Source organism: Engraulis encrasicolus, chromosome 19 (genome assembly GCF_034702125.1).
Source record: "Engraulis encrasicolus isolate BLACKSEA-1 chromosome 19, IST_EnEncr_1.0, whole genome shotgun sequence".
Taxonomy (NCBI): domain Eukaryota; kingdom Metazoa; phylum Chordata; class Actinopteri; order Clupeiformes; family Engraulidae; genus Engraulis; species Engraulis encrasicolus.
The window spans coordinates 34777378-34800859 of record NC_085875.1 but is presented as its reverse complement, the minus strand read 5'-3'; the positions used below and the strand labels follow the sequence as shown (position 1 = coordinate 34800859).

Sequence of the window (23482 nt, the reverse complement as noted above, 5' to 3'; positions counted from 1 at the left end):
TGTGTGTGTGTGTGTGTGTGTGTGTGTGAATGTACGTGTGTGTGTGTGTACAAGTGTGTGTACATGCGTGTGTGTTCGCTCGCTCTCATCAGACTCCCCACACACGCACACTTGCCAGGCATGATGGGTCATTCACACTCTCCACTCCTCCCTCGCTTCCTGTGAGCAGAAAGAAGCTTTGCGTCAATCAGCTCCCTTTCAGTCACGATTTTAGGCATGTCTCCAGAGGCAGCACAGCCGTCTTATGATCATCATACAGCCGCCCGCAGTAGCAGCAGCAGCAGCTTATGCATCCACCTTTCATCACACAGGCTGTTGCATGAAGCTTAAACACGCGGCTTCTTTTAGAGGATGTTTGACAAGAACTTTCTGCTCTTTGGGGGATATATTTTATATGTCAGTGATGTTCTCTTGCTTGCTTCCAAATACTGTAATATTTGTTCGGTTCTCTTAAACAAGAGATCTTGTTGTTTTAAAGACTCTTGACGCTTGTTTTAAATGGCTATGTACTAAGAAAAACAATAGGATGTTTGCAATGTGAAGTCACATTAAATCAGATTTAGAACCAAGGACTATAAAGCACATCAAATCAATTTATTTTAAAATGTAAAAAAAGTGTTCATCAAAAAAATATGTTCAAACTTTTAAAAGAAGCATAAAGACACAAAAAGTAGACACAGAATGATTGAAGACTTAACATTGAATAGTGGTCATAATTATAAGCATCCCTTTTCACACAAATCTCTTCTCTTCCTATGGTGGAATGACAGAAATTTGCACTAATTATTCACAAAATCAAATGGTCTAACCATCTCATCCTAACTGCATAGCCATACAAACATTTAATTTTCATCTCGCAAGCACTCATACACTCATTACAAATCATATGATGCGTCAAAACACACCCAGCCTTAAATGGACATTGTGTACTAGTAGAGCTGTGAGTAATTGGGTCTTAAGGACTATCAGTTATACTACCCTACTACCATCACCAGCATAACATAATTCAAAAGTGCATTTCCAGAGGATTCACAGTACATGTACAGTATCCTTAAAAAGATGAACCATTTAGATCTCCTGCAAAACTGAAAAATTACAACAGGGTACGAATCATTGCAACCATTTTTTTAAAAGTCCCTTTTGAAAACATACAGCGCTTAATAAATGTCAAAACATCAAAAATCTATTAAATCACCACCAAAAATCCCTGCATTCCCTGAATTAAGTAACTGCTATTCTAAAAAAGCCATGACAGCATTACTCATGCCTCATGTCTGAGTATACATCCTCCACCCAACTCTCTCTCTCTCTCTCTCTCTGTGTGCACTTTAGCTGCATTCATTCATGTCCCGTATACTTCATTCATAACGCTCAACCATTTCTCAATGCCAACGTCGGTAACGTCTTTCCCTCTAGGAGGCACCAGTGAGCTTGAGTGTCCAGGCCCAGGAGCAAGGCATCTGAGGTGGGGAGAGTGGAGGCAAGAACACCCTCACACCTCCGGCAGCCACCGGCTCCCATTTCACCGGCTGCTTGTAGCCCACTAGCGCCACCTGTGGCACACAAATGGAAAAACAAGCAGTTAGGGGAAAAAAAACCCAGAAATAAAGACATGACCTCACTTTATGTGGTATGCACATGGAAAAAGGCTGGGATCTATTTACACAATGGGCAATTCACAGACAGCAGAAAGTAAGAAAGCATATCACAGACGTGCTGCTAAAAATCTCCTTAGAACACCACCTGGCCTTAGTAGAAACGTGAGAGAATGATTATTAAGTTTCCTTATGTGCAGTGAAAAACCAACAACAATGTCGATAATCATATTTACAATGTTAGTGCAGATTTGTGCAGTGAAAAACCAACAGCAATGTCGATAATCATATCTACAATGTTAGTGCATATTTCACAGGGGAAACAGCTGAGGTTGTTCTGCCGAATGCAGCTGGGTTTTTAGCAGTGCTTAATTTGTAAATCACAAGGTACCGGAACGCAAAACACATATGACACCACAGCGATGATGAGTTGGACAGAGGTCCCGGAACGCACAGAAAAAAACTACATAGGCTACAATTACGCAAACGAATAAAAGGGGAGGGTGCAATTCCCTGCATTTTAACGACATTGAGCATGTCAGCTCATGGAACCATACTTTTGTTTTTTAATACGGTTGGCAATCCAATGGCCAACAACCATAGCCTATTAAATGATGTAATGACAACAACCAATATTTCAGTTTGATCGCTAACTTTATGCTTAGTAGTTTCAGCAAATGCAGTGCATGGAAATTATGCTTTCCACATGAGGTGAAAAGAAACCGAATCGGTCTTCTACTACCCATGGAAAGGACAGCGCATGGCTTTCCAATTGTTATCCTTTCCCCGTATTCACACAACGTTGGCAAATCCACGCTTTGTTGGCGACTTTCTTGCATATAATTTGGCTAATCCGCATGTGCTGTTGCGATATGCCACTTCACTATTTCAAGGGCTCGTGCACTGATGGTAAGCGAGCGGCAGCGAAGACGGCGATGTTCCCTAGACTTGGCTTTTCACACTGACTGTCTGCTCGCGCTGCGGTCCGATTGAAAATCCCTCCAGCCAGTGCTTTATTTGGAGCGTGTATGCCATATTTGAATGAAACATCACATTGTCTTTGCTGTTTTCGTGCTCAAATTGACTTGTAAGCAGCTGTCGGGTCCTGGGAGGGAAGGAAACGCGCGCACTAGGCGGAGCGCTCGCCAGCCGTGGAAGATATCATCCTCTCACCTCGGCTATCTATCTTCTATTTTTGCTACATGGCTGATTAATGCACCAAAAGTGGCCCAGGCGCCCGTGCCACTATAAACTAGTATGTCCAAAACCTTGTGCGCCGACCAAAATTTGATGAAAACTTTTAAACAATGTTTGGCACAGCCAGGCTTTCCATCTCATCCGCGCATATGAACAAACAGCGAGGGAGGGGCAACTTCATGTAGCCTACATTTAATCAGATACTCGGGATGGAAATGTAGATCCATAATAGTTATGATTCTTAAATGTGTGGGACAAGCAGTAGGCTACCAATTGCGCTTCCCTCACCAAAATAGCCACGCAAACGCTGGACTTCTCCTACTGCAATACGTGGAGAGGTCGCCACTTCAGAATCCTCTCTCTTTCACTCAAACACTCTCACTATGTCGAATGTCATATATGATTAACTGTTGCATGCCCCTGCGTCGCGATTATAAAATATGATGTCGATCTTTTTTTTAAGTCGGTGCCCGTTGCCTTCAGCTCTACCATATTGTAACGTGCAGCCGACTGTAGGCTATTTTAAAGTTTTAAAGGTTATGAGTTGGTTTAGCCTTTCGTTACCTTTCCAAATATGAATAAAAACCACTGACCAACACATAAGAAATAACGTAGATCAACACAACGAATATCTTTTTTCTTTTTTAGTAGTGCACTTTTGCAAACCCTTGTTTGCAGACTTGCGCGCTCGGTCTCAATTTGGAACAGCGCACATCAGTGTCTACTGTCTAGCTTTCGTGATTCAGAAATGGTGATCTTCTCGGCGCGCACACTTCGTGGTTCCTTCTCGCTTGCTCACTCGTGGTTGTTGCGATCCTGACAGTCTCAAACCCAATGTATAGGCTGCACGGTGAGATGGGAAATGTAGCCTAGTGAACATCATGATGCTGCGCTCTCACTCCTGAGGAGGCAGAGGTAGTCCGTTATAATAGGCTATATATATATTTTATTAATTCACGGGAGGTGCCGGATCAGCCAAAATAAGTCCCGGAACACAGGGGGGTCAAAATTACGAGGTGGGGGATCCTGTTCCGGCATGTTCCGTCTCAAATTAAGCACTGGTTTTTAGAAGAAGGCAGCTGATATCTCATTTTAATTCCAAAATCAAGATGTGGATGCACGGTCACATGTGTATCAATAAACTTGTCATGCAATAACAATGTGATCTCATTGCACCTCAGACTAAAATGCAGAGGGAGAAAGAGGGAAAAACAAGGCTATTGCACTGGCAAGACTCTGGAACAATAAAACTAAGAGCATAAAAGTCAGACAAGTCACACAAAGATCACATTATACTCTACTGCACACTGCAATACTTCCAATAACCTTTATCAAGAACATAATTTCTCAGAATCAAGGAAGGTGCCAATACTCAGGATGGTGCAAATATATAAATAATCAATAAAATACACTATTGGTTTTACTGTATGTGTCCAAGTATGGCATCAGAGAAAGAGCTCAAAAACAGGTTTGATTACAGCAGTGGTTCCCAACCTGAGGTTCACAGACGCACAGCGGGGTGGTGTGGTCACACAGAGAAGGGACTGCTGCAGACATTCTGAATGTACTAGGCCTATATGCTTTTATAGGTAGTGAAGAAACTTAGTATGAGGAAGGGCCAGGGTGGCCCGAAATGTCACGCAATAAAATGGCTTAAATAGGAGCTCATCGGTGTGCGGTTTTTCTTCACTACCTATTGATTAACTGTTTTTGAACCTGCACCCGAAACCAGTCATTGGATGTGCGTGAGATTTGATTGCTATATGCTTTTATACATTATAATAAAACCATGTCATACATTTGGTGGCAACAGGATTCACCTTTATGGTTAAGAGTTATATTTAAATGTTTCTGTAAACCTCTTACTAAAAAAATAGCAATATTAATAAAAATCATAAAATAAACAATATTAAATGTTTGCCGTTTGGGTTACTTGCAGATATGCTTCAGGTCCAAAAAGGGGGTCCAGGCCAGAAAAAAAAAAAACCTTAAGGAACCGCTGGATTAGAGTGCGTCACTGGGGGAGCCTTATTTGACTAAGCTGCTTTCAAATACAGTCGTAAACGCCATATTGTACACAGCCATCTCACCTGAGTCTGGCCTGCAGATGCCTTCGGTGCACCGAGAACAACAGATCCGTCAGCAGGCCAGGAGAGGAGGATGGCGTAGACGGCCTTCTCCTTCGGCCCGTAAGTGTACCTGCACAAGGATTTAAAATGTACTGTAGGTTGGTGATAAGGATGTCTGGCAAATATGGATGATAGAGATGGATGACAAAGACTGATTCCACAAAGCAGATTTCTTGTGTTAATTCTAGCACCAACTAGAGGGGTTAAACTCAACTCTTTTTTAGAATTAACACTTTAAAATGTACTGTGCAGCCATTAGTTTATAAAGATTCAAATTCTCTCGGATCAGCCACTGATGTGACCGAAAGCATTTCCTATTCAGGATGTTCCTTTATGTTTTCAAACTAAAACCACACATTTTGCGTCAATCAGATCCCTTTCCGCGGTGACTTTATAGACATGTCTCCAGAGACAACCGTCTTATGATCATCATATAGCCATAGTAACAGCAGCCTATACCTTACATCACACAGGCTGTTGGATGAGCTTAAACATGCGGCTTCTTTGAGGATGTGTGACAAGAACGATCTCCTCTTTGGGGAGTGTTTTTTGTCAGTGGTGTTCTGCTTTCAAATGGTATTTCTTTTTTTTCTCAGACTTTTATGGCGGGTGGCACTTCCCTAATACGCATGGTGTTTAGAGAAGCTACACAAACAATCATCTGTCTGTTGTGAAACCACATTAAGCCTGTTCTGAAACAAGGGACAATGAAGCACAAGCGATGTATTAAAACAGACCATATGATTGCTTTTTTCTTCTTCAGTGCAATCAGAGATGGCAACTTTGCCCCAAATATGGTCAATGCTGCAGGGAAATTTGCAATGCAAAATGCAAACTTCGCTTTCGGGTTTCACTTTTCACAAAGGCCCACATGACATTGAATTGTAATGCAAGTTCTCCATTGCCTCTTTTCCACTGCCAGTTTTCTGGTAGGCCAACAGGTCGACAAAGCCTGAGTAGGCCGCCACTTTTTGCTTTTCGAATAGGCACGACACCGCTCAATCGTAAAGCAAAAAATGGTGGCCGAGTCACACTGTGTCGAGCTGTAGGCCTTCCGGAAAACCTGCAGTGGAAAAGAGGCACATGTGTCTACAAAGCGAATTTGGCAACAATCAAGGCATTAATGATCGAGTTATTGACAGATGAATCAGCAACAGACAGTACCTGCAATATTACAATACCATGCCAACACCCTCAGATAATAACTGAGGACAAGTGTAATGCTAATGGCAACTCCTTCTCACACCAGAGTCACAAGATAACCAATTACATCAGTATTCACTTGCTTTGTTTGTGTATGTTGCTGTCAGACATTGTATGCTGTATGCTCATTTAGAAGGAGTGAGTGTTTGCTGATGATTTTCAATTTATCTTAAGTGGGTCATGTTAGTTAAATGAGTCACATAATATAATCTACTGGCTTTCTTTTTGGAGGCTTTAAACTAAAGACATTTCACCTTTCTTTAAAATCTTCTCTTCAGTGCTGACGAGGAGCTATAGGTGGACATCTCCAGAGCTCCTGGATCATGTGACCGCGTGACTGTCCCTCCGATTCTCACCTTGCCAGCAGACTCGTGGCTCTTTTGTCATATGACACTTCACTGGTGCGGTGTACAACTTCCTCTCCTGTTCTGACTTCAGGAGGAGTCATCATAACACTCTGCAGGGGTGTCTGAGGACATGCCCTATCAATCTCATATGCTGCACTCTCATGTAAATCCCATATACTCTTTTTAGTAGGCTTAGGCATAACACTTGCTCTGACCATAAACAGGTAAGCAACTATACAGTACACCCGTTTTCTGTTATGCCCCCATTTTGTGGTCATAATGGCCATGTTCAAGATGCATGAATGTTGCCCTGAACAACTGTGTGCCTATGGCAACTGAGAGGGAGATTTTTTTGGTGCCGTTCTGGAAGAGAAAACATTGTCTTCAATTGGATAATTGCTCGAACATGACTAACAAAGGCTAGCAAATACACTCAAACATGCATAACAAATGTTAGCAAATACACACAAATGTCAGTTACGCCCAAACAATTTGTTAAGTCAGAAAACCACAGCGGTTGAACATGCCCACCCAGTGACCGCACTTTCCATAATGGAAGACATGTTCATCCCTGTAGTAGGACAGACAATCATGTGACCTATCAATCTCACCTACTGCATTTCCCTCCCTCCTACTCCAGCGTGTACCTTGCTCATACTGGTTTTTCAGGATATCCTACCCTTTTTTTCACAATTTTACTCGTCTCAGACCTGCATAGAGGGCATTGTGGATTTGGTCAGGTGTTGTCAGTCGCATACACACATGACTCTATCCGGCACTTTGCCAGTCATTAGGTTGGAAAACTAGTTTGTTAACTAGTTTGTTTTTGTAGTGATTGCCAAGGATGTACCTCAGGTCTTATGACCTTAATCTCTGTTGAGATCTGATCTTAGACAATTGACAATAAGTCCATGTATGAGTACTGTCTATGTCTATACTGTCTATGCCCTTGCCTAGATTAGTCTATGTCTGCATGGGAGAGCAAGAAACGCAATTTCAAATTCTTTGTATGACCAGTGCATGTAAAGAAATTGACAATAAACTTAACTTGACTTGATAAGTAGAGACAGTGACTTAAGTGCTATAAAAGGTGTGAGGTGCTTGGGAGTGTGCACGTGAGGAGTCTGACCAGAGTCCAGGGGTGACTGTGTCGTTCTGGGCTCTCCATGGGGCGGACCCGTAGATGGCCTCTCCATTGACCTTCATCCACTGGCCTAGCTCCCGGAGACGCTGCTCGAAGATGGGGGAGATGCGGCCGTCACGCGTGGGGCCCACATTCACCAGCATATTCCCACCACAAGACACGGTCTCCACTAGAGTCTGAAAGATATGCAAAGACAGAATTACTAAATCATACATAGCGGTTATACACATGACTTGCAACTGAAGTGTTCCCTAGGCCACAACAATAAACCATTTCATGGATATGGCAACATAGACATAGCATTTCAAGGATAGTACAACAGTGTAAACATACTAGTAATACATTTTACAGTAATACAATAAAATACAATATAATAATACAACATCAACATGTAAATCACAAAAATCTTTTGGCTGTAAATGGGGTCAGGTAAACAGCAGAAGTATGTTGTACACGGAAATGTAACTACAATATTAATGACGACAGTGGACTTTGGAATGCCATAAAACTATGGCCTGAATGCAAAAGCCCGTCACACAAACACAATGCAAAGTTATATCATTACATTACATGACATTACATTACATAGCATTTAGCAGACACCTTTGACCAAGGCGACTTACAAGGACAACATTTAAGCAAGAACAGGGTAAGGCACAGTGTACAGTTGCAACACTGACAGCATAGTGTCAAAAATCACATATTAGGGGAGCATTGAACAGTGTTAAGTGATATACCTGGCTAAGTTAACCTACAGAAGACAAAAACCTGCTAATAAAAAGCCAGCAGGTATCATTTAGTAGAGAAAATCAGGAAGGCCATTTTATCATCTGATTTAGAACTACCTCCAGGTTAACTGTGTGTGTGTGTGTGTGTGTGTGTGTGTGTGTGTGTGTGTGTGTGTGTGTGTATATGTGTGAGTGTGTGCGCGCATACGTGTGTATATGTGTGGTGGTGGGGTCTTTTTTATTTTTATGAATCACATGTGTAATATTTATGTGTTCTTTTTTTCCCCTCACAGGGGTGTGTGTGTAATGTATGGTCTGCTTTATTTTGGACGAATGTTTGACGGTTGGTAGCGCCAAAGGGGAAGCACTACACTAAAAGCAGTTGTTTGTTTACATATTACATGTTTCCTTGTTTAGTATACATGCGTGTCATTTGTCTGTGCTGTTTTTTGGTGTTACATCACACTCTCATGTCCAATGAAATGTCTCTTATCTTAACTTAACATGGTTTGGTGCTGAACTGCCTTCGTGGGATACCCCTCACCCACCCATGACCCATCCATGTCAACCTGTTTGGCCATGCTGCTACTGCTTACGTTTATGATCTCTTGGGTGGTGAGGTAGTCACTCAGCACGGCCTCTCGACGGTAGCCCCACGAATGCTTGTCAATGGTCATGCAGTTCTCCCACTTGTGCTTGACCAGGTGCCCTGGGTTGTAGCGGTCATCGCAGGTGTAGTAGCCTCCGTGCTTGCAGACAGTGTCTTTTCCCCAGCGGTCGTTGGTCACCACCGTGTCTTTCACCGGGCTGCAACACAAAATTATTCAATTATATAATATTTCAAAGAGAATGAAGAAATGTAATGTTCAAAAAATAGCAGCATAGGGGAAATTGTGCACATCCCAGGTCAAGGTGCAGGACAAAGGCTGAATCAAGTTTTAACGTGAGGAGTCTCCACACAAATCCATTTTTTTCTGATTTCAAGCATGCAGGATCCTCACTATAAACTTTATTAACCAATTAGTGAAACACACAAGTGCACCGCACACAGTCAGTTGTGGAATATAAGATGATCAATAGCCTAGATGGTTTTAAATGGGCTTTGAAAAAATGGCTTAGAGATCAGTCAGTGTAGTAACTTATATTACTTTCAGTGGAAAGAGTATGTGCTATGTGTATGCTATGTATTGAATGTGTTATAATTTTAGTTTGGTCTCAGTGCTACTCTTGTCATTTTAACAATGGCTGCCATAAACACCACTAAACACCAAGGACCACAATGGAAATAAGCTTCCGAGCTTTATTGTGCTATCCTGACTCTCTGTTTTTTTATTTAAGTATGTGGTGCGGTTTATATGAAACTCAATCATGTATTTATTTTATTTATATGAACTGAAGATGTCAAATAAAATCAATCAATCATCAATCAAGCCTACCTGTCGTTGTAGAGCCAGGCAAGGAAGCCTGTGGCGTTCCAGTACTTGTCAGGCGCGTCTCCATCCCCGTCAGACCACAGCACGTCTGGCTTGTACTTCAAGATCAGATCGTACAGCTCTGGGAGGGTCTTTGTGGTGGGGAAGTAGTTGGTTGTGAAGACGTTGGCTGCGTCCTCTCTGAAGAGCGGGTTGAACCACTCAAATAAGGAGTGGTAGAGTCCCAGGCGGAGGTTGGTGTTTTTCCGTAGGGCATCCGCAAGGTCGCCCACCAGGTCCCTCTTTGGACCGACGTCCACCGCATTCCAGTTAAAGGAATTCTTTGAACCCCATAATGTAAAGCCTAAAAAGTTCAGAAAAAAAACATTAGTGATCCAACTTGTTCCAATGGGTCTGAGGTGGCATGTTACATGTAGGGTATTGAGTAGCCCAGATTTGAGTAATTATATCCGAATAGCACATTTAGAATGTTTAGAACATCTTTTCCAATGGGTCTGAGTGCATGACGTTCTTCATGGAGGGTAGGCCTACTGACTAGCCCAGATTCCAGTCATATCCACAAAGCACTCATTTTATGCATTGACCTGTACTGAATTACAACAATTCACATTCGGAACTAAATCATAAGATTGATTATTGTTATCAGGAGTCAAACTCAAGCGAATCAATAAGGCTTTTCTCACCATCTTAATCCACAACATTGTGTAAATCCAGCACAATTATATTATATAAACTACTTTTTAAAGGACTGTATGCAGGGTGAAGCAGGTAAAGGTTCCAAGTTCAATTTGGATTGAGGTGCATTAGGCCTATAGAAGAATTAGACAACACTGCATGTAACAATATTGCAACTAACCTTCGTGGTGCTTTGTAGTGAGAACAATGTATTTTGCACCAGATGCTGCAAATAATTCTGCCCACTGTTTGGGATTGTAAAACTCGGCAGTAAACTGTGGTGCAAAGTCAGGATAGGTGAACCCTGGCGGATAGTTCTTCTCCATGAAGTCAACATAGGGGTGCCATTTCTTGCCTTGCCAGAATTCCCTGCACACAATTTAGAACACTTAACTGACAAGTTTGATCAGAAATCATAAGCACAGGTTATTTCTTTTTAAAGCTAATACGCTACTTCAAGCAATGTATGCCTATAATTTCGCAAGTTCACGCACTCTATTTTGTCTGAGCATAACTTACCAAAACCATTCACTTCCAAAACTAGGAACAGAGAATACTCCCCAGTGAATGAAAATACCGAGTTTGGCTTCGTCATACCACCCTGGAAGAGGTCGGGAGTCTATGGATTCCCATGTTGGCTCGTATCTCATGGAAATGCAGCAGGTCAACGCGGACAATAGAGTAACAAATCGCACGACCTGTGCGACCGCCATCCTCCTATCTGTGCAAGGAACTAGTACAGGCAGGTACTGCATGAAATACAATACTACAGGGAAATAACAAGAACCAGGAAACAAATGCTACGCGTCATATGACTGCTCTCACATGATGCTAACCACTGGTCTAGATAGTAGCCTACTGACAAGTGACCTGCTTTTCAGAAACATCTAAGACAGTCCATACAAACAGGTTCGACGGTATGGAACGCTAAATGAGCCACGCTTAATTAAATAAATATGCCAACAAATAATTAATTAAATGTGTCATTAATTTATAAAAGTAGAAAAGTATTTAAAGTACTCCTTTCACCATTTAAGTAATTATTGAATTATATTCATTTAATTATTTCATGGCCCGTGTGTTTCAGCACATTATGAAATAATTGTATCTGTCAAACTCACCCATCAAAGTCTGTGGGCGTATCCTAAAATCTGATTGGTTGCACTGCCTATCAAGTCAAAACAGATCGAGCGTAGAGCTGATCATGAAGATTTTGTCGGACGTTGTGTAGGTATTAACGTGAATCACCCAGATCGGTGAGGTAAAAGGTGACCCGCCAGCATTCATTCACCGCGATCAACATTTCAACTGGTAAGTCCATTTTTATAAAAATTTGTAAATTTACACATGGTTAATGTTCTGACCTAGGTTAAGCAAGTTCAATTTGAACGGAATGGCTAACCTTAGCCAGCAGCTGTCTACCAGCTAGACTGTGTGCTCAGATAGTGGTTGAGAAAGAGATATAATGGGCTATGGCAGATAGTATTCATTTGTTTTTTTGTTGTTTTTTTTTCCACTAAAAGCCCATGATGTGATATGTTGTTGAGCAAGGATGAGACGTGTGCATTTGACGTGCAAGTGGATAGTGTCATGAGTGGCCCAGCCCAGCCATCCTTGAAAAATCTGTGCATGCATGTAAATTAACCTAGAGATGTTGAACTAGTTGCTTCGTCAAAACAGTCTGACTTCACTGTAGTAGCGATGTGTGTGAACATACTAGGGCCTAATAGCTTGGGTAACATTAGGTAACATTGTAGCACATACTTTGTAACGTGTACACTACGTCTATTCCAGGCAACTGATTACTGCCCGTCTCTCTTTCGCTAGCTGCTACTGCTTCCATTGGTTTTCTTGACCAAAAGCTTTTTTTTCTTTTTACAGTGAAGATGGGACTGGGACGGATGAACTGATGGCAAAGCCAGGCACCTACCAAAGAAGTGACTGCACGAGAATGCCCCACAGACCACGGCAGAATGCTGACAGGAGCAGCAACAAAACCAACTTCAGATGCATCATGTTAATTTGACGTTTCTGACATACCATGGCCACAAAGTAGTAACTTCTATTACATGTGACATGGGGTCTGCCCTATAGGCTCCCACATCCCATTAGTCCCATATATCTTCCACAGAGGTTATCTTGTATTGTTATTGTGTACTGACTTGGGTTTAAGCATGATTCCACCCTGGTTGTGGTTTAGTTAAGTCCATCTCTACTATTATGAGTAGAGCATGGTTAGAGGTCATTACATTGTGGTTTAGAGGTAGGTATGGTTGGTGTTAACTGACTGTTAGGCATGATTTCAATGAGGTTAGGGAAAGGTTTTTGGGTGGAACAGTAGGCCTACCATTGGCCTGCGGGACAATTCAATCTATTTTCTCCCCCTTTTTTGTTTTTGTTTTCAGTGTTTGTGATGTGGGACGGGCTGTGGGAACATAGACACACTCCCTTTGGTAGACACTGTTACTCAAAATTGTTACACATAATAACGCTCATTCCAGTCTCACATCAGAAACATCACCAAATCTGCCTTTTTCTATCTCAAGAACATCTCCAGACTCCAGCACTCACTCTCCGACTCTGTGACCGAAACACTTATCCATCCTTGAAAGGCACTATATAAAAGCAAGTTATTATTATTATTATTATTATATAACAATATATGTCTCAATTGTTTAACAGTTGACCAATAATGATTATCTAACCCTTACAGTGACAGTTAAGGGTTTATCGAAGTGAAAATACTGTAGGCCCCTAGGCCCTACAGGGGCAAATTATTATCAGCAGTTGTAGCATAACAGCTATATTGTATTGATGGTATTCCTACTAGGGCTGCAACTAACGATAATTTTAATAGTCGACTAATTCAGTGTTTCTCAGCCTTTTTTTAGGCGAGGCACCCTTCCAATTCATGAAAAATTTAAAGGCACCCCAAACCAACAAGCCGTAACATGGCATCGCATCCAATACCACACAAGCTTAGAAAAGTAACACATTTGGTCACACGACCTACGTTTGAAGTTGCAGCTTACTGGGGTGACCTAAATTTACTTTATTGTGCGTAAATGGCAGATGAAAGATTCCACTGACTAGCATTAACTTATCAATTTAGACAAATATATCTTATATTACATAATTTATTCATCAGCCACTTTTCCGCGGCACCCCAGGGTGCCCCGGCACCCCTGTTGAGAAATAGTGGACTAATCGATATATCTAGTCACGATTAGTCGCGAAAAAAGAGACTTCTCCAACCTTTGACAAAACTTCCTGGCCTCTTGCGCAGGGATGAAAAAATTCTTTCAGCTCACATTGATCTTTAAATCTGGATAGTAGCTTATTTACTCCAAGATACAACGTCCAATTCATACGTGCTGGACAATTTTAGGATTCAATAAAGTAATAAAGCTGATATAGTACCCATTTGTCAAGAGTAAGAGCATGTCAGATTGAACAAAGGTCTCGACTCTAGGCTTCTTTGTGGAAAACGAACAGTCTATAGCAGCCTGTAGATGGAGTAAACATGTACAGCATCACCACTTCTTCACTGTAACAAATATGTGGCATATTTGGATAGTCCGTGCCTCTTTCACTGCTTGTAAATATTATAATTATTGATGGCTAGTCTTCCTCTTGTTATTTATGCCTCCAATAGATACTTTGACTAGAAAGTTAACTTGGCTCAGTTCATGCTGAAAAGAAGATACAATTATTGACAAAGACGAACATTTATTAAATCTGTTCAATTGTGTTTCTGCAGGGAAAGAGCAAGAACAAAATACAGGAAATTGATCTGAAGTGCACAAAATGTGTATCAATGTGAAGAGGTTAGAATAACGTATTAGTTGCTTAAAGATGGCTTACACGTCTACATCAATTGCAAGATTTAAAGGATTTATAGGTTGCATGCATAGAAATACTAAAACATGCAGTGAAATTAGAGTTGTGTGCCTATACTGGGCGTAGCAAGGTTTCTCGCAGGGGAGCTGTCCGCAGCAGCCTCCTCTGGTCTTGGTGGACACGTCGTGGAACTCATCCCTTTCTGGAACCTTGGTTGACCACCTCAGTGCTATGATGTGTTTGGCCTCGGCTTGGATGGCAGGTTGACTGCAGTTAAACATGGGAAGAAAGATAAACCAAGTTGTGCAGAATTATATAAACAAGACTGAACTGGAATATACATACATTTAGGAAAATCATGGTGTAACAAAGAATGGTGATCACTTACACCTAATGGTGTAACTGAAACTTGGGTCCACCTCTGACCCAATAAACAACACAAAACCCACAAACCAATATTATTTAAAGGCGCACTTGGAATACTGTCCACATTGTGCCCAGTTTGAGAATGAGTGTAATCACTCTACTTTCCTTCTGGCCTCCAGCGCTTTAACCCATTGTAGCCTGGAGACGCATATACGCTGCATTCAGGTTCTTGAGATTTGAGGGTTTTTTTTTTATTAAAAATGTGGGTATGTTAGAGCTGAATGAACACATTGTAATGGATAACATGAGTTGTATAGTAAGAGTGCGTCTGACTGATTGTATAGTTTTTTTTTTTCTTGCAATGATACAAGCATGTCATGTTCTGTCTTCGTGTATAATAAAAGTGTAGTACTAGACTACAATGATGATACAGGCCTTGTTTATCTGCGGTTTTCTTGACAGATTTCATTGGACTGGCTGTCTGATCCAGGTGTTGTGGGCAGTCAGGCTTTGTTGATTATCTGCATAAATAACACACATAAAGTCAGATGATCCATGATCAGTGCAAGCTTGCAATCTCAGCTAAATTGATACTGTGCCATTTGTGGAAATAAGCTCATATTACGCCTCCCCTTGAGTTAAATGATCAAGGTTTACCTTCCTCCTGTACTTTCAATCGTTTTCAGAGTATGGCTGTGCAAATACTACCTCCATGCATGTGATAAACATTGAATCCTATGAGACCAGCTGGCGGCTAGAGAAAGGTAAAACTCAATCATTTAACTCACAGGGAGGTGTAATATGAGCTTATTTCCAAAAATAACACAGTAGTAGTAGTAGTAGTAGTAGTAGCATTATGTCCCAGTATTGGCAATTGTTTTGCAGTGGGTGGTACACTTCTTACACCCACACACACAAAACATTTAACAGATAAAGAATAAAATAAAAAAAAAGGTGGAGGGGTTAAGATAAAATAGTAATCTAAAAGAAAGCTCTACAGATTAAATCTTAAAATAGCTAAACAGTATCACTTCAACACTTGATTAGTCAAATAAGGTTTGATTGTACCACATTAAGATGGTACAAGTGGGTTACATATTTTACCATTTCCATACATGGATGCAATATACGCAATATACTGTATAATACCACAACGCAGATGATGTCCAGAATGATCCCGGTTGGGCGAAGGTCCAACTCGGTCATGGCACCAATGTGACAGACATTGTCTTGTGTAGGGGTAGTCTGTACGGACATCAGTAGGCCGGTTTGGTCACAGTATCCCCTTTTTATTTCTGAAAATACAGTGCAATACAGATGTGGGAATTACAGCAGATCTTACAACAGATTACTTCTATTCATCTTCCACAATGTTCTGAATAAAACCAGTGTGTGTGTGTGTGTGAGTGAGAGAGTGAAGAACCCTATAGCACTTTATAGTATACACATGACAGACATAAACACATTAAGTACATAAAACAATAATTGAGGCTACTCTACATGAGGTTACATTGTGGAATACTATGACATTGATAACAACAGTAGGCCTACTGCCCTACAAAGGCAAACTGCAACATTTTTAAAACGTGCTTAACATACCAAATCAGTTTAACTTATTTAACTGCATTACGTGACAATACAGAATTCATACATATTCAAGAGAGAGAAAATAGTCTCGGACCGCTCATGAACATAACTGGACAGATCTAGTCCCAGAATGTTCTGAAGTTGAACTAGTAAGCCAAGCACTGGGAGGTACTCTTGATATTCATACCATTTGCTAGTGACCAAGCTATCCACCTTGAATTCGCAAACTAATCACATACCGGTACTTGCTTGTTTTCTATGGTGTGATAAGTAACTGGTAATTTGTTGTGTAGTGATGCCTGCTAATGCTATTTTTCTAGCACTAGCACCCTCCTAGAAGAGTATCGCTGGTTGACGTCTCGACCCCATTCAAAAACTGGAGCGTCCGCCAACATTGTTATTGAACAACGTTGGTAATGTTTCTTGGCATACCATCTACTTTGTTTTGCCAACAAATGACTCGTTGTCTGCGGTCACTCTGACCGTGCTACTTCTTATGACAAATGCAACTAGCATTACCACGGTGAAAATGAGACCACGTAGCCGGCTAGTTCGAACGTTTTGTCAGGTTACACAACGGCAAATGCCTTTCAAAATTGTCTACATTACCTGTGAGAAAGTGTGTCAAACAACTAACACGATGATTGAGGAGATTTGGTTCCCGGAGCCCTTGTAGTGGATAGGCCGCGAGGAAGCCAAGAAGAACTTGGAGACAGCTGTCATCCTCAACCATCAACGTATCTCGACAACATGCATCCACTCCTTTTAAAACTTCATGGCCAACAAGCTAATTTTACGAATACATTTTCCTAAAGATAAAACTCTAAGCCTTTCACTTGAAATGTTGACAGCGCTACAGTCCCAATCAATCACAACCCTTTTTGGTCATATTTCGAATAGAAGCAGCTTTCCTCCTTGATCCATTCCAGAGTTTGCCTGGTTACCACCAGACCTAATCACAAGTGAGATTGTCTTTCAGATCGAAACGATTGTGTAGAACGTAAGGCAGTATGGGTGTTCCCAGGCTATTCCAGAGTGGCTCTGATCCATTCATGTCATGTAGGAGGTGTGTTACGCTTCAGACCAAAGCAGTCGATAACACCAGATTGGCACTAGTCCCGCCCGTTTACGTCAGTGGTTCCGCCCACTGACTTTGATGGGTGAGATTGACAGATTAATTTAATTAATTATGTGCTGAAACACACGTAACATGAAATAATTAAATAAATTAATTAAATAATTAATTGAATTGCGAAATAAATATTTAACATTACATTATATAAATAGCCATTTAATTCATAAATTATATATTTAATGCCAATTTTAATTATTTCATTCTACTTTAAATTAATTAGTGACACATTTAATTAATTATTTGTTGGTGTATTTATTTAATTAAGCGTGGCTCATTTGGCGTTCCATACGACGGCACCATACGTTGTTAATATGTAACGACACCTGCGCTCAGGCAACTTTGTATCTCATGCAAATTTGTAACAAACTGGTTTGCTGCCGCGCGCTTCCGGTAGTCTGAGAAAAAAAAGTTGCAACCAATCACAACATTTCCCAAGTGATCAGTTCTGTTCACTATAAGTGCAGTTCTTTGTTGTGCGTTTATAACATGTGATAGCAATACGACGGGGAATGATTTACAAAATTAATTATTATGACGACGAAAATGCTTTGCATAGGATTCGTCGACAATAATAAAAAACCTTTACTTTGAATTATAGGTGCACTAAATAGGACACATCCGGTATCTTCCTGATGGTCGTAGCTGCGAGGCGATAGGGGCCCACGTTTGTCTTTTTCTGCGAAATGATCTAATATAGAAGTAGCATTTCTTTGACCAGGAGTAAAATAAATACATTAATGCAAGGATACATTGATTGTCACTGTCACATTTCTGCGACAGAGTTCGACAACGTATGTTCAAATGCCATACTTACCAAGCCTACTGATACAAATGCATGCTGTTGCAAACTGATGCGACATCTAAACCTTTTTTGTGTCTGTTTTATTTCAGGATATTGATATTGTAATTGAGAATGCCAAGAGAGTAAGTTGTTCCCATGTAGTCTTTGCCAGTCTTCTCTTCTCAACCAATGACTGTATGATTGATGTTAACAAGCCACAGTTTCCATGTTGGTTCTTGTGTTTTGACAGGCGGGGGTGGTAGCACTTCTAGCTGTTGCTGAACATGCAGGGGAGTTTGAGAAAATCATCAAGCTCTCTCAGAGGTACTTTGGCATAATGAACATGCAGATCCTGTAGAATGTAATACACATTGCTTTGGAGAAAACGTTCAATTAAGTGAATGCAATATAATGTAACAGTGGTGGACAAAGTAAAAGTAGCCTTAAAAAAGAAACAGTGTATTTTTCCAACACAGGTAACTTATCTGAGTAAAAAGAAGACCAATGTACTTGTCTTACGATATGCTGATTCTGCACATTTTGGATTGAGTTTGTGGTGGGTCCTTGTTAGGTTTTTCTGTTTTTTACAGTAGTAACACAGTCTATCTAAATGGCGTAACAGCTATGTAATATAATGTGCCACTGTTGTAATTACACCACAATAGTACTTGTACTTTTACTTTGTCCATCACTGTGTAAATGCAACACTCATCGGAACATCTAAAGATTAAGAACCCCACTGCTTGACAGGTTTCCGGGCTTCATTGCACCTTCCCTTGGAGTCCATCCTGTACAGGCAGTGGATGAGACCCAGCAGCGGGGTGCTGTCCTTGATGTAAGCCCAGTATGGATGTAATATCCCACTACACACACACACACACACACACACACACACACACACACACACACACACACACACACACACACACACACACCAGGGCTTGACATTAACTTTTTCGCTTGCCGGCCACTGTGGCTAGTGGTTTTCCCGAGTCACAAGCCATCCAGCTATTCTACTAGCCATTTTTTTTTAGATTTTCAAAATTTATTTTTTTATCATGATATTGTATATCTAACCTCAGAAGATGAGGTGCTTAAAGCAAGAAGATGAGTGCATGGGTTTCTGAATGAAAATTAAACAAACAAATAGAAACTGAGTAAATTAGCTTTTTCTTCAACTTAAATACAAACAATTGATACATAAGGGGCAAAGTGCGGAATGATATGTCATACCATAGAATAAACTACCTGCCAAATTGGCTAGTGACACTGAAATTGTTACCAGCCACAGCCAAGTTTTACCAGCATTTGGCCGGTTGGCAGATGCCAGTGTCAAGCCCTGACACACACACACACACACACACCAGTCCATCACTGTTACCTGTCCTGTCTTGCACTTTATGTCAGTCTGTAAAATGTCAGTCCTCTGTATGTCTATGTCTTGGCATGGTATAGAGAGAGAGAAACGTAATTTAATTTTCCTTGTATGACTTGTGCATATGAAGAAAGTGACAATAAAAGCTGACTTGACTTGACACACACACACACACCTAAAGGAATCACGTTCTCTGTGTTGTGCAGGATCTAGAAGCAGCAATGCCTCTGATTGAGCAACACAAGGACCAGCTTGTGGCCATTGGTGAGGTGAGAAGGTTAATGCAGAGATGCAGGTTCAGTGCTTTTCATGACTTTAAATAACATTTTTGGTTACGTTTGTTATGCATTTATGTTTTACTAGCCTATTAGGCACCATGCTATTGTATGACTGCAGTTCTCTACATTCTTTGCTACTTGCTCAGAATGAGCAGGAATTTCCCTCTGTGTTGTTATCGAGCCCTATCTCTATCCTTCACGAAATGATAGAGATACGGTTGTGTTATCACATCACATTCCATCATCAGGTGGGCCTGGATTTCACCCCCCGGTTTGTAAGCTCTGATACTGGGAAAGACCAGCAAAGGCAGGTGCTCATTCGTCAGGTAGAGATTGCCAAGAGACTCTGCCTTCCCTTGTAAGTCTGAAAACCTCAGTCACCCTCCCTTCTTCTTTACCTAAGAGATTGTAACAGGAAAAAAAGCACATGAGAGTGTTTTGCTAGCTCTGTTGTCCTAGATACGGCATGATGTGTCATGTACCTCAGCCCTTGTGGATTGTGGTTGATTGTGTAGCCAGAGCCAGTCCCTTATTAGACTTATTTTGTTTAAAAAACGTTTCACCTTTGCGGGTAGAGTTAGGAAGTGTTTTGGGATAATGAAGGATTCTCTTTTGAAAAGTATTTTTAAACACAAAGTTGAGCACTACTCTATATCATGCACCAATCTATTTTACATAACTGCAGTTCTAAATTCATTCTTCATTTGACCAGAAATGTCCACTCAAGATCTGCAGGCAGACCCACAATCCAACTTTTGAAAGATCAGGGTCGGTGAAATGATTAATGATTACAATGTATTAAACATGCACATTTTTCACAACTCATTTGCACAATTTGAGTTGTTGCAAATATCTTTCAATTGTTTATTCACAGGAGCAGAGAATGTTCTTCTTCATGCATTTGATGGAAAACCGTCAGTTGCAATGGAGGGCGTGAAAGCTGGTTATTTCTTTTCCATACCTCCTTCTATTATAAGAAGTGAACAGGTACATACTGCTCTCTCTGTCTCCTATCAAATAGCTTAAAGGGGTATGCCACTATTTTGGGGCTTAATGCTACACGGATCCATTGACTTTCACTAGCTTAGCGACATGCTCCCTCTTTTAACTTGTCTTAAAGCAAGACAACAGCTTACATGAAAAATAAGACACTTTACCACCTTTATAAACCATGGCAAATGATTTTAACTGTATTAAGCCCCAAAATAGTGTCATACCCCTTTAATAGACAGTTTCACCAACCTTTGAAATAGTCTTCCTATGTTAGGATGTATGAATGAAAAAGAGGATGTGTTTATTTAAAACCCATTTCAAGTTTTTTTAGTTTTATAGTGCTGGCGTCATTGAGTAACAGTAGTACCATAAGTTGTAGAGACCTTTAGAATGTAACTATTGACCTGGTATTTACAAACCTGTTATATTTATACACATGCTAATTTTCTTTTCTATTTCAATAAGAAGCAAAAACTGGTGAAACAGCTGCCATTGGAGAACATGTGCCTGGAGACAGATTCTCCTGCGTTGGGCCCGGAGAAGCAGGTAGCCTAACTGCACAACACTGTACAAGCAACCCAAATACTTTACATTTAGTTAACAATATTCAGTACTCAAAGTAGCGTCCCTGTGCACAACCACTGTCCAGGTGCTGGTGATGTGCAGTAAAAGTAATCCAAGTAAAGGAAGGATGAATCTCCGCACACTGGTATTCTTTGCTACCAGCAAAGAATAGAAACTAGAGCTTCACACAGCATTACTTGTAGACTAATGCCCCATTACAGTATATGCCATACTATTCACAGTGCATGACCACAGGCCTGTGGCGCTGGCTGTGATGCTATGATGATTGCCAGTTTCTGTTGTTTTGATATAAACCGTCTGTAATATGTTTTCTGCTTCCGCGCTCACATATAATGTTAGTTCAATGATTTTGCTGCATTTGCACATCTTGGCTAATGCAGCGCATGTGCTGCTGCTCCCCCCCTCTCTGCCCTATAGGTGAGAAATGAACCAAAGAACATCTCCATATGTGCAGAGTACATTGCCAAGATCAAAGGCGTGCCTGTGGAGAGGGTGGTGGAGGTGACCACACAGAACGCTCTTCGCCTCTTCCCCAGACTAAAGACCCTCTTGACCATTTGAAAGGAGCATCAAAACATTGGACATTTCATTCATTTTAACACTGCTGGCTCGGCTACTGGATGTAGCCTACAGTGGTTGGCTCCATGTTTTTTTTCCAGGTTTTTCATATCTTTGAAAATATAATAATAAAAGAAACATCTAAAATACAGTCCCAGGAAAAAGTTTGTACACCCTTTGAAATTTCTTACATTTCTGTCACAATTGATCATAAAAAATGGTCTGATCTTCCCAGAAATCTCAAGAAGGAACAATCAGAGTCTGCTTTAATTAATTCCACCCAAACATTTACATGTTATCATATTTTTATTGGTCATAAGGCCATAACATTCATAGGAGAGCAGGGCATGAGTAAGTACACCCTTGCATTAAGTAGGTTTTAACCCTCAGTTAGTTGCAATATCATCAACCAGACTTGTCCTGTAGTTGCAGATCAGATTAACAAAACAATCTGTTTGTATCTTGTCTCCCTCTTCTTTAGAGAACTGCCTCTCGTCAGCAAGGTTTGTGGGATGTCTGGAGTGCATAACTTTCTTGACTTCATGCCATATAATCTCAATTGTTTTTTGTCAGGGCTTTGACTGGGCTATTCCATAATGTGTATTTCATTATTATGAAGCCATTCTAAAGTCGATTTGCTTCTAAAGTATGGGTTGTTGTCACATTTCAGGACCCATACTCTTGTGTGCTTCAACTGTGTGACAGACATCCTCACGTTTTTTCTGTAATATATCACAATAAACTTGAGTTCATTGTTCCACTGATAATAGCAAACTGTCAAGGGCCTGAGGCAGCAAGGTAGCCGCATATAATGATGCTCCCGCCACCATACTCAGAAGAGGAGATGTAACCAAGAATAGCTAAAAATGGGATTCATTCTGCCAATCTAAAATTAATGGGGTTTCTGTCCCAAAAAATATTGCTGCACCTTTGAGGTTTGCGAAAAAGCATTTATATGCTTCATAGAATTACTGCAAAATATTCTGTAGACCAACGTTGAAACCAAAGTTGAATTGTTCAGGGGAACACACAATGTCATGTTTGGAGGAGAACTGGAGAACCACACCTTCACCAAAACATCATCTCCACCTTTGAGTATGGTGGCGGGAGCATCATTATATACGGCTACCTTGCTGCCTCAGACCCTTTTCAGTTTGCTATTATCAGTGGAACAATGAACTCAGAAGTTTATCGAGATATTTTACAGAAAAAAAGTGAGGTAGTCTGTCACACAGTTGAAGCACACAAGAGGATGGGTGCTGAAATGTGACAACAACCCATACTTTAGAAGCAAATCGACTTTACAATGGCTTCATAATAATGAAATACACATTCTGGAATAGCCCAGTCAAAGCCCTGACAAAAAACAATTAAGATTATAGGGCATGAAGTCAAGAAAGCTATGCACTCCAGACATCCCACAAACCTTGCTGACGTTTGGCAGTTTTCTAAAGAAGAGGGAGACCAGATACATCCAGATTGTTTTGTTAATCTGATCTGCAACGACAGGAAACATCTGGTTGAGGTTATTGC

The 23482-nt window shown here is 40.8% G+C and overlaps 2 protein-coding genes and 1 long non-coding RNA gene across 4 annotated transcripts; 1 reads left to right on the top strand and 2 right to left on the bottom strand.

Moving 5' to 3' along the window:
- Nucleotides 1–573: 573 nt before the first annotated feature.
- fuca2 (alpha-L-fucosidase 2) lies at nucleotides 574–11337 on the bottom strand. Its single transcript, XM_063184208.1, has 7 exons — nucleotides 10971–11337; nucleotides 10633–10820; nucleotides 9780–10119; nucleotides 8940–9150; nucleotides 7601–7791; nucleotides 4883–4991; nucleotides 574–1553 (listed from the first exon to the last, which is right to left on the bottom strand). The coding sequence occupies exons 1-7, from the start codon at nucleotides 11204–11206 to the stop codon at nucleotides 1413–1415; spliced, it is 1416 nt and encodes a 471-aa protein (XP_063040278.1). The 5' UTR covers nucleotides 11207–11337; the 3' UTR covers nucleotides 574–1412.
- Nucleotides 11338–14160: 2823 nt separating this feature from the next.
- LOC134470141 (uncharacterized) lies at nucleotides 14161–17198 on the bottom strand. Its single transcript, XR_010039161.1, has 3 exons — nucleotides 16854–17198; nucleotides 15807–15952; nucleotides 14161–15178 (listed from the first exon to the last, which is right to left on the bottom strand). It is a non-coding gene; the product is annotated as an uncharacterized LOC134470141 (long non-coding RNA).
- Nucleotides 17199–17971: 773 nt separating this feature from the next.
- On the top strand, nucleotides 17972–22098 carry LOC134470140 (putative deoxyribonuclease TATDN3). Of its 2 annotated transcripts, none has more exons than XM_063224163.1 (10): nucleotides 17972–18170; nucleotides 18271–18303; nucleotides 18411–18484; nucleotides 18911–18995; nucleotides 19742–19804; nucleotides 20062–20171; nucleotides 20526–20581; nucleotides 20688–20800; nucleotides 21272–21352; nucleotides 21809–22098. In XM_063224163.1, exons 1-10 carry the CDS (start codon nucleotides 18117–18119, stop codon nucleotides 21950–21952), a joined length of 813 nt encoding a protein of 270 aa, XP_063080233.1. In that variant the 5' UTR covers nucleotides 17972–18116; the 3' UTR covers nucleotides 21953–22098. The 2 variants fall into 2 exon arrangements, with proteins under 2 accessions (XP_063080233.1, XP_063080234.1); XM_063224164.1 differs by having other exon boundaries at nucleotides 17973–18170; nucleotides 21275–21352.
- Nucleotides 22099–23482: the final 1384 nt, after the last annotated feature.